At 53.1% G+C, this 17115-nt stretch overlaps 1 protein-coding gene across 2 annotated transcripts; it reads right to left on the reverse strand.

The window, feature by feature from the left end:
• Nucleotides 1-215: 215 nt before the first annotated feature.
• Nucleotides 216-15852, reverse strand: SAPCD2 (suppressor APC domain containing 2). 2 transcript variants are annotated; one of them, XM_068914797.1, is made up of 6 exons: nt 15342-15852; nt 8656-8789; nt 4324-4470; nt 3331-3432; nt 2604-2726; nt 216-2149 (listed from the first exon to the last, which is right to left on the reverse strand). In XM_068914797.1, the coding sequence occupies exons 1-6, from the start codon at nt 15823-15825 to the stop codon at nt 2021-2023; spliced, it is 1119 nt and encodes a 372-aa protein (XP_068770898.1). In that variant the 5' UTR covers nt 15826-15852; the 3' UTR covers nt 216-2020. The 2 variants fall into 2 exon arrangements, with proteins under 2 accessions (XP_068770898.1, XP_068770897.1); XM_068914796.1 differs by lacking the exons at nt 216-2149; nt 2604-2726; nt 3331-3432 and adding an exon at nt 3695-3888 and having other exon boundaries at nt 15342-15837.
• Between the last annotated feature and the right edge of the window lie 1263 nt (nt 15853-17115).

Below are 17115 nucleotides of genomic sequence, written 5' to 3' on the forward strand. Positions count from 1 at the left end.
CCCAGCTCCAGGCTGGGAACACAGGTCTCGGGGGGGGGGGGGGAAGGGAAAGGGCATGGGAACGTGACCTACAAGAGAGGCCCACTCTGCTACTCGTGCTCAGGCTGAGATTGATCAGTTCTCTTCCCTCCATCCCTCAGGACACGACTGTCAGGAACTTCAAGCTCACAGCAGAGTCGAAAATAGGCTGAGTTAGGCAGAGACAGACAGATAAATTAAATAGTTCATCCCACTTTATTACCCTGAAAGAAATGTAGGAGGAGGGTCACTTTTATTAAGCCTCAGACAAAACAGGCACTGGCCTCCCATCATGAAAGAGATGGGAGGAACTGATGCCCAGGGGATAAATATCATCCTATTCCTGCAACAGAGACACAACCTACCCTGGCCTGGCTCTTCCTCCCCCTCCCTGGCACTTTGCTGATGCCCATTCTGGCAGAGGCAGCAGATACCAGGGAAGAGCAGGGACAGCATCTGTTGCAGTCAGCTGCAGGTCAAGAAATAATTTTCTTTTTCAAGATCAACTCTGGGAGAGGAGCTGGATTGGACAGACAGTGCTCTACAGCTAACAGCATCTTCCCAGGAGTGGGAAAGCCTGCCAGAGTTGAATCTGTTGGAGCAGAGCAGGCCCTGTACCCTCTGCCCAGCTCAGTGCTTTGTGCCACGGCATTGGGCTAGGAGAGTCAGGGCATGAAACAACCCTGGAGAGAAATATTCTGTGCCAGGCCAGGATACAAAGGGCCAGGCCAGTGCTACATGGGGATTCACAAGGACTTCCTATGCAAGTACCATAAATACAAACTACCAAGACACAGTGGAAGACACCATTCAGCCCCAGCATCACCATTGCGCTGGGGGGGAAGGAAAAAATATCGAGATGCACCAGTCCAATAGCAACACATGTTTAGACTACCGCCTACAGACTACCACCACCACACCAAGAGAGTGGAGAGGGGTGCAGCTCACACCCAGGATGTCACCCAGGGGAGCCTAGGTACAACACCAGGACAGGCAAAGCTGCCATTTCTCTACATAGAGATGTGCAAAGAAAAGACCCCATCAGCCTCCTCTCCATCACCCATGTGCAGCTAGATGAGTACCCTACTTCTAAAGCCCCTCTGAAATCAGGTTTCTGTCAGCAGTCCTCATGCTGTAGGACATGACCTCTCATTTTAAAGTAATTACAAAAAAATATAATCCTAGCAGCCATAAGGAAACATGCGCCATGTCAAACAAAGTTGATGCAGAAGTGCCTGCCCGAATCTGCAAACAGCCTGAAACAGCAGCTCAGAGGTACATGTGATCTCATTTGGGTCTATGGCTCATTAACTACAGAAGACTGCAGATGTGTAAACAGCAACTATGTCAACACTACTCCAAAACGGAGAGCAAGATTAGCCTAGGAGGAGCACCAGCTCAGGTATTGCTCTAGTCCAGTTTGGTTGCAGTGGCACGCAGAACTCGGGCAGCAGGGAGGGGCCACACTTGCCCCATTACCATTTTCAATCTAGTCCTCTGACACAGCCATAAGCAAGGGACAGGCTGTTCCTTCGGTGGCCAGGCTTGCTTGGAGATGCCAACTGGAGTGTTCAAGATACATCTTTTTCAGAGAGCAGCCAGAATTTAGCCTAAATCAGCCCAAAGGTATAGCAGCCCCCCACCCCAATGCCACATAGTGCAGGTAGCACCTAGCACAATGGGGGACACAGGATAGGGGGTACAGTCACTGCAGTCAGTTTTAGAGGCAGAAAAGGAGCAGCTTGCAAGTAGTGCAGCTGACCAAGCCCAGCAGCATAGCAAAGAGGGGAGACATCCCAGGCTGGCCCAAGCGGGATCAGGGAAGCGCTTTCCTCCGGCTTCCTCGTGCAGACATACAATGGTCAGTTCTGGACCTCCACAGGCCTTGAGACACAACACCAGGAGTAATGGATGCAATGGGATTTGGGCAAGAGTCCCAGCTCCATGAAACGCCATGGGAGAGCTCAAGTGTGGGGCCAGTGGCAGCTCTGGGAGCTAGAGGCTAGATGAAGGTGGAGTCCAGCTGGCTTGTTTCGTGGTTATTGAGGGCCCGAGCCTCAAAGAGCTGCTTGATCAGGGCAGATTTCTCCTGCTCCAGCTGGGTGATGCGCTCGCTCTTGTCAGTCACTTCCTGCACAGGACAGAGAAGGAAAACACCTGCTCAGAGCTCTCCTCCTCCTGGGGCATCCAGTGAACCGGTGCAAGTTTTGGCTGCCAGGCCCAGCTGCTGTTCCCCTTGCCACGCCCTCCCGCCCCCGCCCCCAAACACATATACACTGAAAGTACTGTTTACAAATCAGTTAGTGCACGGTTTTGCTGAAGGTGCTGCGATGTAAACCCCTGCCTAGTCAGCCTGGCCCTGGCAGAGCTGTCAGAGGGCATTTGCAATCATTCCCCACCAGCCACGCTGAACAGACCTGGCAGCCCAGGCTGCGCATCCCAAGCTGCAGCATCTGCACCCTCTTGTGGCCTGAATTTGTCACAAAGTCCTTTTCCTAAGGCAGAGATGTGCCATTCATGTCTATAGCGTCCTTACCCAGCACCCGACTGGGCACAGTATAGCCTCTTCTCTGAGCCCCGCTCACCTTGGTGAGAAGCCGGTTTTGCTCCTTCAGCATACTGATGGCTTGCTGGGATCCTGCTGAGGCTGGGGACACCACAGGGGCTGCAGGGCCCAGCCTGTTCAGAGCTGAGGAAGGGTTCATTGGCTGAAGAGAGGATGAAGGGAGAAGATGAGAGATTAAGTCTTCTTCCTGGTGGCGCTCCCCAGCCTGTCTCCAAAGCCAGAAGGGGTGAATTACAGCTGTTTCTACAGCAGACTGGGAACTGATGGGTTGGGGACTGAGAGAAGTCCTGCCCAGCATTAAGATCCTGCCAGTGCAATTAGCACGGGTCACTGCAGGAGGTCTCCAGGAAGGCTTTTCTGGACAAGGACAGGAAGCATTCCTGCCAGCACGCCCTACTCCTGCCAGAAGCCCTTGTGGCCTGGCATCCAAGATGTCCAGCTCCAAGAGGACAGACTCAGGACCTTGGCGGGATGTTTTCCTTATTCACACAACAAAGTCTACACCTTTTAGGGACCTGCTTTAGCTCCCCAAATGTCTTGAGCATCCTCTAGTCCAGCCTGGGACCATTGTGCTATCCTCTTGGCTGTCTGCCATCCTTCGTCATGCTGACAGAGCCAAGCCCCCTCCCCAGAGCCAGGGGAAGCTCTGGCAGCTCCAACATGAGCCCTCCATCAGTGTAAGAGGGGACAGGAAGGGACCCTGAGCTCACACAGACAACAGCAAGCTGCCAATCCAGCACTCTCACCTTGCCCACAGCAGAAAGGAGGTCACTCAGGCAGCAGTTCACATCCTGCAGCTTAGGGAGCAGGCACCCCAGGTGGCTCTGGCTGCCATCAGGGAGGAAGTCCTGGAGGATGTGGAAGAAGAGGCTGGGAGGTGTTATGGGGCCAGCTCTCAGGGAATTAGGCTGCCCTGCAGAGAGGGCTCAATGGCTCACTGGCCTCCAGACCCCTCTGCACACACCCCTCGGAGCTTGGGCACCAATCTGCCACTGGCATCCCAGCTAACCCAGTATACTCAGCAGTACCAAGCTCAGGCAGACAATGGGATATGCCCTTCATTCAGAGAGTCAGACGGGGACAGGGGAAATCTCTGGATCAGATCTGGAGTTATCACAAAAAAAAAAAAAAAATCAACGTGAAGGCCAAGACTGTGGCTGTCCTGTTCAGACTGGGATTCTGACCCCGTCTATGGCCTGATGGGAGGTGAATAGGGAACAGCAGAGCCCAGCCAGACAAGGGTACATACGTATCCAAACATTTGTGGGAACTGGCAGACTCGTCCTACGCCTTCCTTGGGAAGCCTGCAAGTGAGATCACAGGGAAAGTCCCATGGCTGGCGAGTGAGCAGTAAGAACATGCCATCCTGTGGGGAAGGGTCACCCACCCTCCATATTGGGCAATTTTGTCTGGGCAATCTGCCGTAGTGGGGCCCCACTAAGGCCTCTTATAGGAGAGGAAGACTAACGTGCTGTGTCCCTCCCTCTCCTGCCACGGGATGGCTAGTCCCAGCCTCCCAGCAAATCTCACCTGTGTGCATATCCCTGGCTTCTTCACTGCCCCTTCACTGGGATTCCTGGGCGAGGGATTTGCACACACTTGGTCCTGGATGGACTCTATCCCCAGGAGCCAGAGTGGGCAGAGTCAGACCAACACTGCGCACACTAAGAAGTCCCAGCTGAAGGCAGCCCAGACCCTCCCAAGACGACTGGCACCCACAAAACAAGCTCCAGACTCACAGTGCTGGTTTTGTCTTTCCCCAGGAGTCTCTGACGCTCCTGCATAAACTGGATGCGCTGGTGATACCACTCCCGGGCACGCTCTAACATCTCCACACCCTGGAGCAGGAAATCCTTCTCCTGTTCCAGCTCCTTCATATGCTTCAGCTGCAAGACGGAGTACAAAGACACATCATGCCCCCTCCTTATCTATGCCCAAGGCATGCAGACTGGCCTCCCATCCTGGAACTAATGGGCCCTGGAGTGGGCTGAAGCCAAGCCTTGAGAAACACTGTCCTGCCATCCTCAGTCTAAAGGCCTCTAGGAGTGATCTAACTCATAGCACAGGCAATTCTCTCCAATCCTGCTGAAGAGCTTGCCAAGCCCAAGCCCAAGGAGCTGCTTTCAAGAGGCACAGAGGAAACTGGTTACCAGAAGCTGTCTCAGCTCCTCTCCTCATGAAGGGCTAAGGAAGAGTGCGATGATGCCACTGATGAATGCCTGATCTTGGTTTGGGGGAGAGTTCTCAAGTTTGGGAAAATAACTGGAGCAGCTGAAGGACAGTGAGGTCATCTTCATCCTCCTGTCCAGAGAGCAAGGTCTGCTCCCCATCAGCTCTCACTACAAGAGAAGTGGTACATCGTTGGATAAATGACAAAGAGAGAAACCTAAGACCATGGCCTGCAGCCCCCCTCTAAATGCTCTTGAGGATGTAAGCTTCAATCAGCAGCTTGAATAGAAATGGCTTTTAGAAAGCAGCCAAGTTAAGCACCAGAGTAATCTGGAGGGGAACACGGGTGTGTATCTTTGGTATGTATGGAGGGCTGCTGTAAGAACTAGAGCTCTCACCCCTAAACCAACTCTCTGGGATAAGCACAGCATAACCCTGCATCTTGAGTCAGGTTGTGGCACAGCCAGCAAGACTGCTGCAGCATGGTCTGCTCAGTCCCTTCATCAATGAAGGGGCACCAGCAGCAGGACTGCAGCAGCTTCTTGCTGTCTGTACCCCAGCTGACAAGGGTTCTCCCTGCTCTGTTGTCACTCCCTTCTCTTGAGGCTCCTCAACAGGAAATCATAGAGATGGCTGGAGAGAAGAAGAAAACATCCCTGGGGAACAAAGAGTAACCACAGTACAGCAGAACAAAGAGTGACCACAGTACAGTGACTTTTTGATCAACCCCTTCCCCTGGCTTATGCCTTTCCTGGGCCACCCCTGCAGCTGTTCCACAAGGGAGAGAGGACAGACCACTGCGGTGACAGCAGCAAGCTGTGCGCCCAGCACCCCCTGAAGCAAAGGGCTGTCTGCCTTGCTTCTCTGCCTGATAGAGATGCTGGACTACTAGGCCACAATGTGGCCTTACCTCCACAGCCTATGGCACAGTCTGAGCACCAGGAGAGCCAGAGTCTCCACCAGGGAGAGAAGACAGCTCTCTAGACACCATCAGCATTTTGATCATACAAGCAGGCAAGTTCAGAAGCTGCTGGACATTGAGCAAACTCTTCTGCTGGTTTGGAGAAGGCCTGGAGGGGAAGGATTCAGCTCAGAAGTGACCTGCACAGATCTTCCCCCACCTCCCTGGAGGAGGAGAAGCAGGGCTGTTCCACCACCTTCTCCAGGCTGCCAGCACTTCCCTGCCCCTATTTCCACCCCAAAGTCTCCCAACCGTCACACGTCAGCCACCCCTTACCCCAAAGCTGCTCTTGCCCCCCACTGCTTCTGGAAATGCTGTTTTTAATATAACAGCCACCCACATGCATGCTCAGATGGACAGGCGGACAAAAGGGGACATACCCACAGGAAGAACTGCAGAGCCTTGGTGCTACGCAGGCTGTTGTTGAGGGGCATGAAGAAGGTGCTGTATGTGGCAAGGACCCCAGTCCAGCTCCGGCTGCAGCCCGTGACTGCCTGTCCTGCCTCGGTCCCTCCAGGCTTGCCACTAAGCATTGTGACCGGAGGAAGAGGAACTATCGCACAGAGCAGTGGGACATCACCAGCTCTGCTGGGTGAAGGGACAGATGGCATCTTGCTAAGGGCCGAGAAGTGGATACAGCCGGTGGCAAAGGCAGTTTCTGAGATAGGAGGAAGATAAAAGAGGTGGAACGGGCACAACAAGTGTTGGTTGGGGCTGTCTGGGATGGAAGGGGAGGGGACAGTGTCATATCCCGGGCTGCCTACAAATGAAAGAGCTCAGCCTCTCATAGAAGTTCTCATCCCAGCTGCCCTGAGGCCATGTGGAAATTGGGCCGATCGAAGGCCTCAGTGGAAAAAAATGAGCCAGGCAGACACCAGCTGTCATGGTGCAAAGGGTCCGGGGGCCACAGCATTGCCTCCATACCTAAGCTCGGCTAATCAGGGGATGAACAGGTCCTAGTGTACCCGCATGGGATGCGGGACGGACCTCAGTGCCTGCCGTCTCCCCTTGGGTTTTAGGCAAATTACCCAATGACATCTGTGCGGGGCCTATCATCCTCCCAGCATCATGGGAACGGGAGAGTAAGAAATTACAGCACTACCCTGCACGTGAGTTCAGCCCTTGCTGGATTCAAACCTCTTCCAACTGTCTCTGGGTGCTCAGAAGTGGAATTAATACCAAAATGCTTCTTTAGAGCTGCCTTGGAGCTGGGAAAGGCTTCCTACCTGCAGGACAGGGACAGACACCCCTTCTCAGGGAGGAGAAACACATTAAAGACAGTGAGGCACTTGGATATAATGGGAAGGAGGGGGCAGACAGCCAGAACTCCTGCCTTCCAACTCTTCCACTACAGCTACACAACTTACGGAAACTGAGGCAAAGGCAATGGTTGCCCAAAGCTACAACACTTGTTGCAGTGCTAGGAAGAGAACTCAGATCTCTTTGAGGCAGACCCTGGCCACCAGGCTTTCCTCAGCAGTACCAGCTAGGACTTTGAACTCACGACAGTGATGCCACCTGTGCTGGGCTTCAGGTTGGAGTTGCATGCATGCACAAGAGGCCTGCCAAGAAAAGATGGAACCTTCCTCTGTCCAAAGCAGTGACACCCAGCCACCAAAGCTTTGAGGACCAGAGGGATCTCGTTTCTCCTCCCCAGACACACACCACCACCTCTCTGCAGAGACCCCCTGAGCCTGAGGGAGGGTCCCAGCATCTTGGAGTGCTACAAGCCCAGCAAACCTGTTCCCATATATGCATAAACCACCTCCTTCCCAGGCCAGGGAGGCCAGGTCGGGAATGAGAGCATGTTATGTCACTCAAGGCCAACACAAAGTTGTAACCAATGCTGTACAGAGACCGCCCATGTGGCCTGTCAGCTCCACTCAGACCAGGAATTGGGGTGACACCAGGGTGTGAGAAGTGGAAGTGCTGATGTGAGAGTCACAGCCTCTCAAATAACTCAAGAGACCACAAGACAAAGCAAGGAAGGCCAGAGCTTGCCTGGACTCAGCAATCACCCAGCCTGCAGGCAGGATCCTGGCTCACTTCCCAGGAAAACTCAGCTTGAGTCTGTGGGCAATGTACCCAGGCAACCTCTCCATCCCACTTGGGAGCGGTGCAGAGCCCTCGTTCATCATCCAAGCCTCTCCATTCAGGGAATGTGAGAAGGAAGTAGATCTCCCAGGCCTCCCCAGCCAAATGAAATTCAGAAAAATCAGCATTACTGGAAAAAAAATCTCTCAGGAGCCATGAAGATCAGCATCCTGAAGCCCTGACCAGCTAAGGACGACTGGCAGGGGACATGGCACAGAGGCCCCATCCAAGAGCCGTTCTCCATGTGTTACGGTCCGTGCTTTGGTGGAAGTAACAGATTTTAGGGTTATCCCTGACTGTTCAGAACACTCATACCGCTGTGCCACTTGCCTTGGCACCAGCAGCCAGGCTGCATCAAGCTGAACCAGTGCTGGTTCAGTGTTCACCAGCACTGAACACATGACTTCTGTTGAAGTGCTTGAAAGGCCCAGAGATCCATCGTAGAGATCACTGCAGGACTGAGGTTGCCTTCTACACAGTGAGGGTAAATGTTTGCCGTTCCCTGACCCAGTTCGTTTGCCCATGGAGAAGGCACCTGTGCAGTGAAACATCAACTTTCCATGGCTGACCTCACTCTCCAGCAGAGGGAGCACATAACTCCTCCCAATCCTGCACATTTCAGCACAGGAGGCACTTTGGAAATAACTGCAGGACTCGAAAATAAATACCAGGATCTCCCCAACACCCAAATACCCTAGCACTCACACTGCTAGGGTGGGCAGGATGGAGCCATGGCCCAAATAGAGCTAGTATCAGTAAAGAGGGACCTCTGCAATCCACCTTCCCTCAGTGCCCCTCTACAAGGCAGGCCCGTCACTGGCCACCCATGACAGAGCTGTCCTCTTACCACGCTGAAGTCCACACCATTGGTGATGGTGTGTCGCCGATGTTCTGCACGTCCTCTCTGATGCCTCCGAGCATCCCCAGCCCCTGCATGGCCGCCATCTTCCTGGGACTGCCCAGCAGGCTTAGCATCAGCACCTGTAACAGATGAAAGCATGAGGGCACCAGTCACTCGCAATGAAAGCCACCACGGTGGGGCTTCAGTTAGCCACTCTGCATATCCAAAGAAAGGAGGCTTCAGCTCCTCTGCAGCTGACAGCTGTGCCTGGCAAATTCAGAAAGAAACCCCAAGACTCACTCTCAGCTTGGCAACCCTTCTCCAGTCCAAAGGCAGCACCATCCAGAGATCATGGTGACCTTTCTGGAATTAATTTACTGGCACACTCAGGTGGTGGGATGTGAGAGGTAAGATCACAGGAAAGGATTTGCAGGGTCGATCATAGAGTAAATTTGGCAGGGAGCGGCTGAACAAAGCACCAGGTCCTTCCAGGAGCACCTGCTCAGATCCCTGTACGGGCAGGACGGACTTTAGCAACAACTTACGTGGTTTTGCCAGGCTGGCAACAGATCTTGGTCATCATCATCTGTAAAGAGCGAGCAGCTTCCGGCAATGCTGTTTCAGTCCCAGCACGGACAACTAAACTATTAATGATACTGCCTACCCTTTTCCTGTCCTCGTGGGATCCCTGGTTCCTGCGCAAGCAGCACACGCTCTGCCAGGCATTCATCTCCTCTTGAGCGCAGCTCTAGTTCTGTGACGCGCTTAGCCATGCAGATGCCCACTCAGCCCATTTCTACAAGTAGCAGCAGCCTGTTAGCATTTGAGAAAGTCGAGGACCTGCTTCTTCTCCAAACACGTGGTGAGGGTCTGACAAGGAGTTTCCTCTGGAGGGGAAACCACTTCGCGTATCTCTGAAGATGGCCATGGAGATCAATCCAATTCATTTTGGAGCAGATATACCTTCCTTCCCCATCCGGATGCATGCTTGGTGCCGAAGGGGGTGACCATCTCCGAGAGCCCTGTACCTGCAGTCTAAGTCATACAGCAAATCTGGCTGTAAGGTTTCCAAAAATTTATTCAAATCCCCACATCCTATTCTGCAGTAGGCTGATTCACTAAAACATGTGGTGCTGGTCCAAATCCATCTATAAACTTTTTTTTTTTTTCTGGTGAGTTTTAGGCTGAATTAGACACCTCTTGTCCATGCTGTCCGCCAGCACACCAAAGCAGGTATTGCCTGAGCACCTACAGCTGCCAAAAAGTCAGAATAGACCCGCTGCTGCACGCCCTGGTTAATTCACCAGAAACACAGCCCTGCAGCCACATCCAAGCCAGATCCTATCTGTTCTTCTGGATGATCTGGCAGAGCAACCGTCCTGCTGCCAAGAAGCACGGCGCCACAGCACCTGAAAGTGTAGCCAGCACTTTCTTCAGACATGCCCAGGCAGTAAGTATGCCGCACTTCTCTTGCTCCAGTCCCCTGCTGAGTCACCAGCAGACTCCGCCTTGTCTTTGCCCCGTCTTGCTTAGGCTGCTCACTCTGGTCTTTGCACACAGCTTTCCTTGAGAGTTTCTTTCCTGGCCTGACTTTCCAACAAGAGCCACAAGATAACAGCAAGGGAGGTAGGCAAGCAAAGGCAGGCAGTGAGAAGAAAAAAAAAAAAAGTTCCTCCTAGGAACAGCTCCTTGCTTATCTCCCAGGCACCCTCACCCATCACCATATCCTTCTCCCACATGCTGAGCACTAGCCATCAGGCGGCCAGAGGAGCGTCCCACAAGTTTAACGTGTTCTCTGGTGCAGACGGACTCAAAGGACTGGTAGTGCCATTGCAGGATGTGAAGAGCTGGCAGTGCAATTCTGCCCAGCCTGGAATACCACCTCCCACTGCTGTGCAAGTCTCCTGAGCAGAACACACCAAACATGAAGGAAGAGGGATATGGGGCAGGTAGGAAACGAGCTGAGGCTGCAAGTATCACCCATGATGTTGGGGATGAGCCTAGCTCACAGGAGCAAGCTGAAAGGCCACAAGGTCAAGGAGGATTGCACTACACAGACTATCTGTGCTGCCAAGATTTGTACCAGTCCTGTAATGGGAACTGGAATAAGGGTCACTGGGAGCAGCAGGCAGTGTCCCAGCACTGGTGCAGCTACACAACAAGCACCTTGCTCAGCTTGTCCTTTTTCTCAGTGACACAAAGGGACAATTGCAGCACGGGAAAAGTCCTCCTGCCAGTTCATCAGGGCATCCCATTTCTCTTGCCAGCAAGGGCTTGAGCGTACACAGGTCCCTGGCACCTCAGTTGACAAGAGGTCTTTGATGTCGTTCATTTGTCTGTTTTACTCACTGTCTTTGCTTTCATACACCTGTATCTGCCTGGGAAAGCCTTACTGTCGTTCTGGCAGAAAGATGTTTGTGTGAACAGAGCCAGAGTGATGCTCTGCCGTCAGTGGAACACCTAACCCAGCAAGACCAGTGCCACTGCACACGTTCTCTTAGCAGACCTGTAGCACGTCCTGCTTGGGAAGCAGAAGAACAGTCCCAAAACTGGAGGTAGCTGTGATAAGCAGGATCCCAAAGCAAAGCCAGGAGCACCTCTAAGAAGAGCTGCACCGTGGAAATAACATGTTAAAAAGGCTTACACTGCTCTTACCTGGAAGTGCCAGCATTAAGGTGGCACAGCAAGAGCACAGACCTCAGATGTTGATCTGACCCGAGCCTCTGATTAGAGGGTGTCCCCTGGTCAAATAACTGAGCTCTGTGCACTTGAGCTAAAAATGTAGAGGCTAAGGGATCAGCTCTTCCTAGCAAAAGAACAGAACCAGCTCACTGGAGATAGAAGAGCTTCTGCCATGAAACACAGGCCTCTTCCTTCCCAGAGCCCCTCTGCTCCCCACAGGGCATAAGCCCAGCCTTACCGAGCAGAGCAAGTGCTTAGAACTTCTGAGCCAAGGACCAGACACCTGACAATTGTTTTATACAGCTACCTGTCCTTGGCAGAGGCTTAGGTAATGAAGGCTACCGACAAAATCATTCCCTTTCTTTTTGCCAGTGCCATCAGCTTGGTAGCTGCTAAAGCCAGGCCATCCCAGGAGTGAAAGCAAGTGCTGCATTGTGGAGGAAGCAGTGCCCGGGGTACTAGCCTGTCCCCACTGTACCATGGGCCCCCTGGGCCTCAGTTTCCCCACCTCTTTCATTCCTACTGCCCTACTTTGGGCAGTAGGAATGAAAGTGCTGTCACAGGGGAACACAAGGGTAAAGACACCTAACATGGAGGCACTTGGACACCACGGTGACAGGCCCTGTAAATACCAGCAGTAGGGAGCTGCCCCAGTGACTTCCGTAAAGGCTGCAATGTCAGACTCACCATCTAGTGTGTAGCAGACACTTAGCTCCCCAGACACTGTTGCTGACACATAAAGAAGGACTCATGGCCTACAGGTTGCTCTAACACTGCCTTTGTGACAATAACCTCTGAAAAGCTTGAAGCTGTCTCTAAGAAGGATCTCTTTCAGAAGCACTTCTGTCCTGTAAAGTCATTATTTTAATGGAGGTGAGTGGGAAAGCGGAGAATGTGCTTTGTTGCTGTGCTCCTGGGTCACTGCACTACCTGGGAGTGCCAAGAAGATCACCCAGCCTCAACTTCTGTCATCTTGCCATAATTCTCATCCAAAGCACCTCTGACACAAGCAAATCCACACTGGGCCAGAAAGCACAGCTAGGCCAGCATCCCATGAGCACCTCCTTCCCCCAAAAAACAGACAGGGAGAGTTTCCTCAAATTCTTAAAAGTTTACAGGCACCAATTAAACATCTCTCTGCTCTTGGTTAGAGTTCTTACAGAGGCTACATCATGCAACTGGAGGCTCAGAATAGCCTTGAGCCCAAATGTTATAATCTAATTGAGAGTAGACTTACTGGATTCAGTCAACTCCCATAGCCAGTTTTCATCACATAGCATGAGCTACAATTCTGCCCCGTGTAAAAATTGAGTCAAGTCTTGCCCGGTTAACGCCTGACTCCAGTTGGAGTGAACATCCACCAGTTGGATTATAAACCAGGAAAGCACTCTGTGGTGGAAGATATCACTGGACAGTTGTGCAGAAACTAGGACTAACAGAGATAAGATAACTCTGACTTATAGCTTTCACTAGGCAGCTGAAGTCCATTGGAAATTCAGGCCTGTTGCTAGAATACAGCCCTGATTTCTAGAAAGCTGGCAGCTTAGGCACTAAATTTGCCTGCAGACTCAGGTGATCATTATAATCTTGGACTGTAACAATCCTCCGCAATCAGCAAGTTATACTCTGTAGCAGTTGTCTATTTGGCCCTTTCTGGTGGAAAACTTTCAATTTAATGACGATTTATCAAGCAAAATTTTTTTCAGGTTTTTCAGGGTTTACATCCTCAACAATGGAACAAGCAGCCTGCATAATAATATTCCCCTAAATGAAGTTCCAGTTATTCGTCTGGAGGCAAAATGAAAAGCAGAGAATATTAATGATGCTTAAAATTTCTTCTCCACCCTACAGTAGCAGACACACAGTAGGAAAGGAAGGCAAATCGGGTCAGACAACAATATTTTACCAAGGCAAAGGAAGTCATCATGCTCAGAAGCGTTGCAATAACATACATCAAGATCTCACGTAGAGCTTTGGGTCACTAAACCTCAAAGCATTTCACAAAAAGTAGATAAAGAAAATGTTACCTGCCTCCAACAGGTAATATGGAAGTTCTGTGTTTCTTGTAACTTCTGCTTACCAGCAACACATCAAGACGTCAGTGAATGAGCCTTCCCCTTTTGCGAAATTTAGCTTGCACAATACACAAAGGCTGGTATATGTGCAGGTGGGTACTGAAAGGGGTGCTCTCTCTCTTCTGCCTTTGTCAGCCCCACGCTCTCACCAGTTCTGTCAAATTGAATGATCATGTGGCTACCAAGAAATACATGTATATACTTAGATATGTATATATAAATATATTTTCCATTCATTCAGCTCGTGGAATCAAGTCGCTCCGCGAATTCTCAGTCATTTAATCTAATACAAAGGAAGGAGAGGGAACTGCTGGGTCGGGGGGGTTAAGAACTGTACTTTCCGTATCAGTATGCGGATGCACCAGATGAGATGTAACACCAGACTGCAGCCACAGGACAAAGTTACACAGGACAGCATGAGCTGGTCTAGCAGCTCACAGCTACAGGAGCGGCAGAGGACATTAGCAGATCCAGTACAGGTGGATGCCCTAGGTCCTGAGGAAGGGACGTAGTTAGAAGCTGGAAAACTCTGTAGACAAAGCTATGTCAGAGACCTGTGGGGCACTCACTGGCCCAGCTGCCTGGACGGCATTTGGAGACAGTGAAATACACCTCCCTGATGTTGCTTTCCCATTTAAGCACTTGTAATAGCGTCAGTTACTCAAAACACAAAAGTTTGGGCAGATTTCCCTACTTTTTGTCAGAAATGTGCATGAAACCACTAAACAAACCTTTCTGACAAAGTATATCCACAGCACAGCACCTACACGAATGGTTCATGCCTGCAACTAACAAAAAAATAAAGCTGCTCAATTCTCAGGAGATCATTTCCCCATTCCCAAGACCCAGTGACCCTCAGAGATGATCAGCTCCATTATCCATTCCAGGAAGAAGGTCACCTACAGACTCTACGCCAGAGGACAACTACAGACATGTTAGTGTAAAGCCCTTAATTCTTCTTGTCACCACTATAAAAAGACAAGCACCCACATGAGGAGAAATGTAAAGGGAAGAGGAACCTGAGACAGACCAGGATTTGCAAACAACACACTCTCTGTTCTGGTTTATCTAGGGCTTCAGTCAAAGCCCACAGAAGCTAAAAATAATAAATAATAATAAAAACAAAAACAAAAAAAATCACTGACTTCCAGAGTTTTGCATCAGGCCTGTGGGAGCAATTTACAGTTGTTTTAAATCCAAAAGAAGGAACAGGTCTGTGCTGCCTGATAACCAGACCAAGCTATGGGTGTGGATCCTAACCTGCCCTGCCTGCTCCACTCTCTAGCAATGGCGCTGCTGATAATTTGCAACTCTAAAATCCCCAGTGAGAGACCTGTCCAAAGCCAGCCAGGTTCTCCTCTCAAAAGGGTATATTCTCATGGTCTGATATAGCCCAAACCCAAATGCTTCTAGTTTAGTAGGTGGAAAAAACTGACTCAGTCTTCAGGAAAGTCACTTCCTCAAGCAGTACAGCAAGCTGCCCAAAGAGCTTGTGTAGCATCCTTACTTGGAAGTTTGCAAGACACTAGTGGATAAGCAAACGCTGCTGTGAGCAGGAGGTTGGGCCACAGACCTCTGGTGGTCCCTTCCAGCCAGAAAGCTGCGACTCCACAAAAACAGGCAGCACTATGGGATGGGAAGGATCCCACAGGGACCAAGGGCCCGTTTCCCCCCAGCGTGGCCCACGGGGGATTGGGGGGGGGGGGGGTCGGTCACACCTTGAAGATCATTGTGAATCTAAAACCTTCGGCGGCAGCAGCCGCGTTACGGCCGGTGGGGCACGTCGGGATTTGCCGGTGCTGGCGGGAGGCGGAGATGGGAAGGAGCGAAGTTTGGGCAAACAGCGGCAGGGCAGGGCGGCGGCCGCGGCTGGGCGCAGGGCCCCTCCGCGGCTGGCCCGGCCCCCCTGGGCGGGCTCCCCCGACCCCCGCTCACCTCGGCAGCGGGGCTGGCCCGGCTCCGGCTCCCGGTGTCCGGCGCTCTGCCCCCGCCGCTCCTCGGTGCCGTGCGGGCTCGGCAGCTTCTCCAGGCTCCGCGAGGCGCTCACGGCGGCGCCGCGGCCCTTCTCCGCCGGGGCCCGCGGCTGGCCGCGGCCGCGCCCCGGGGGCCGCCCCTTGGCCGGGAGGCCGCCGTCGGCGCTCAGCAGCGCGGCGCGCAGCCCCAGCACGAAGCGCTCGAAGGTGAGGTAGCCGCTGGCCGGCGCCGCCTGCCGCAGCCCGTCCAGCACCCCGGCCGGCAGCTCCCGGGCCTCCGCCCCCTGCCAGCGGGACTCGATCTCCCGGAGGTGCACGTACCCCCGCCGCCGGTCGTCGAGGATGTCGAAGAGGGTCCGCAGGCTCTGCAGGAAGGCCTTGGGCAGCCCCTCAGTGCCGGCGGGCGGCTCGGCGGGGGGCGGCCGGGCGCCGCGCTCCGGGGCCATCGCCGCCGCCGCCCGCCGCGGCTCCGAATGTTACTCGCCGCTCCTCCGCGGGAGGCGGGCGGCAGCTCCTCGGCGTCCAGCCACCCCATTGGCTGGCGGCCGCCCGCCCCGCCGGCCGATTGGCTGCGGGGGCGGCCCTCCGGTTTGATTTTCCGCGCGGCACGCGGCGGCCCCCGGCGGCCCGCGGAGTCGCGCGCGGGCGGCCGCGGGCGCTAGCTTCTGTCGTTGCCGCGAGCCGTTGCCGCGAGCCCGGGACCTCCCGCCGCCCCGCACAAGAGGATGCGCTGAAATCCGCCTAAATGAGAGCGAGGAGGCGCCCTTGCCGCCCCGCCGGCATCCCGGGCCCTCTCCCTGCCCCTCACAACAGCGGGAACCGCCATCGGCCTCGCCGTTCCCTCAGGAGAAGCGTCGCCGCCCTGCCCCGCCCGCGCCCCTCCGCGCCCTCCCTGAGGGGAAGCCGCCGCCAGCCTCTTTCCTCGACACTGAGGGGGTCGGCGCAGCACGGCCCCGGCTCTGCCCTGGGACGCTGCCCCTTCATCAGTCGCTGCCACCAAGCAGGAGGAAGGTGCCAGGGTCTGCAGGGCCAACAGGTTCATGGCTCTGCTCCTCTGTCTTGCCTGGGGGACATCTTTTGGGGATACCTTTGGAAACCCCCTGTCTCTGGTTAGAGAGATCAGCCAGCCTGGAGGAAGCCTGACAAGATTTCTTCAGTCACCTCCTGTCACCTCCCATCTTCAGCCCGCATGTGATTTACTGTCCTTTAGCTGTCAGTAATTGTTTGGTGACCTTTGTTCGCAGGCTGTTTCCCAGCAGGCACGAGTCCCATAAAAAGCAGCACTGGCTTGAGCTGTAGTATTATTTTAATAGGCAAAAATCCTCTTTTCTCACAGCACAGGCCTTCACCTTCTGTTTCCGCAGCTGTAAATCCGCTTATTTGCCAGCAGAACTAGGACTCTGTTACCTGTGTCCAAACTCAAGTGTTATTTTGGCTCCCTACAGGGACAAATAGTTTTGGACAGGATGGTGGAATTGGTCTGAGTTGGACTTTGTACCTTTCCAAAATTGTGCCACCCACCTGTTTGAAGAGGTACAGAGCCTGGGATGTGCAGCCTTATTAAGTTTTTTTTTTTTTTTTTTCCGGGAGGCTTCTTCACTTTAAGCCCAGCCTCTTTCACCTTAAGACATCGTAACTTTGTGGGAGTAAAGTGCCTTCTCCTTTCAAGCAGAAATACTTGAAGACCTTACGTTTCGTAGTGACTCCAGAGCAAATCTGGCTAGTGAGTAGGAACA

The sequence above is a fragment of the Struthio camelus genome, chromosome 20 (assembly GCF_040807025.1).
Source record: "Struthio camelus isolate bStrCam1 chromosome 20, bStrCam1.hap1, whole genome shotgun sequence".
NCBI classification, from domain to species: Eukaryota; Metazoa; Chordata; class Aves; order Struthioniformes; family Struthionidae; genus Struthio; species Struthio camelus.

What these genes read in the sequence shown, in the direction of transcription:
- SAPCD2 (XM_068914797.1), bottom strand. Translation starts at nt 15,825, where the DNA reads ATGGCCCCGGAGCGCGGCGCCCGGCCGCCCCCCGCCGAGCCGCCCGCC. An exon ending in GGGCCAGCCCCGCTGCCGAG is followed by an intron (nt 8,790 to 15,341) that starts GTGAGCGGGGGT and finishes CATCTGTTACAG; the next exon opens with GTGCTGATGCTAAGCCTGCT. An exon ending in TCCTTTCTGCTGTGGGCAAG is followed by an intron (nt 2,727 to 3,330) that starts GTGAGAGTGCTG and finishes TCCTCTCTTCAG; the next exon opens with CCAATGAACCCTTCCTCAGC.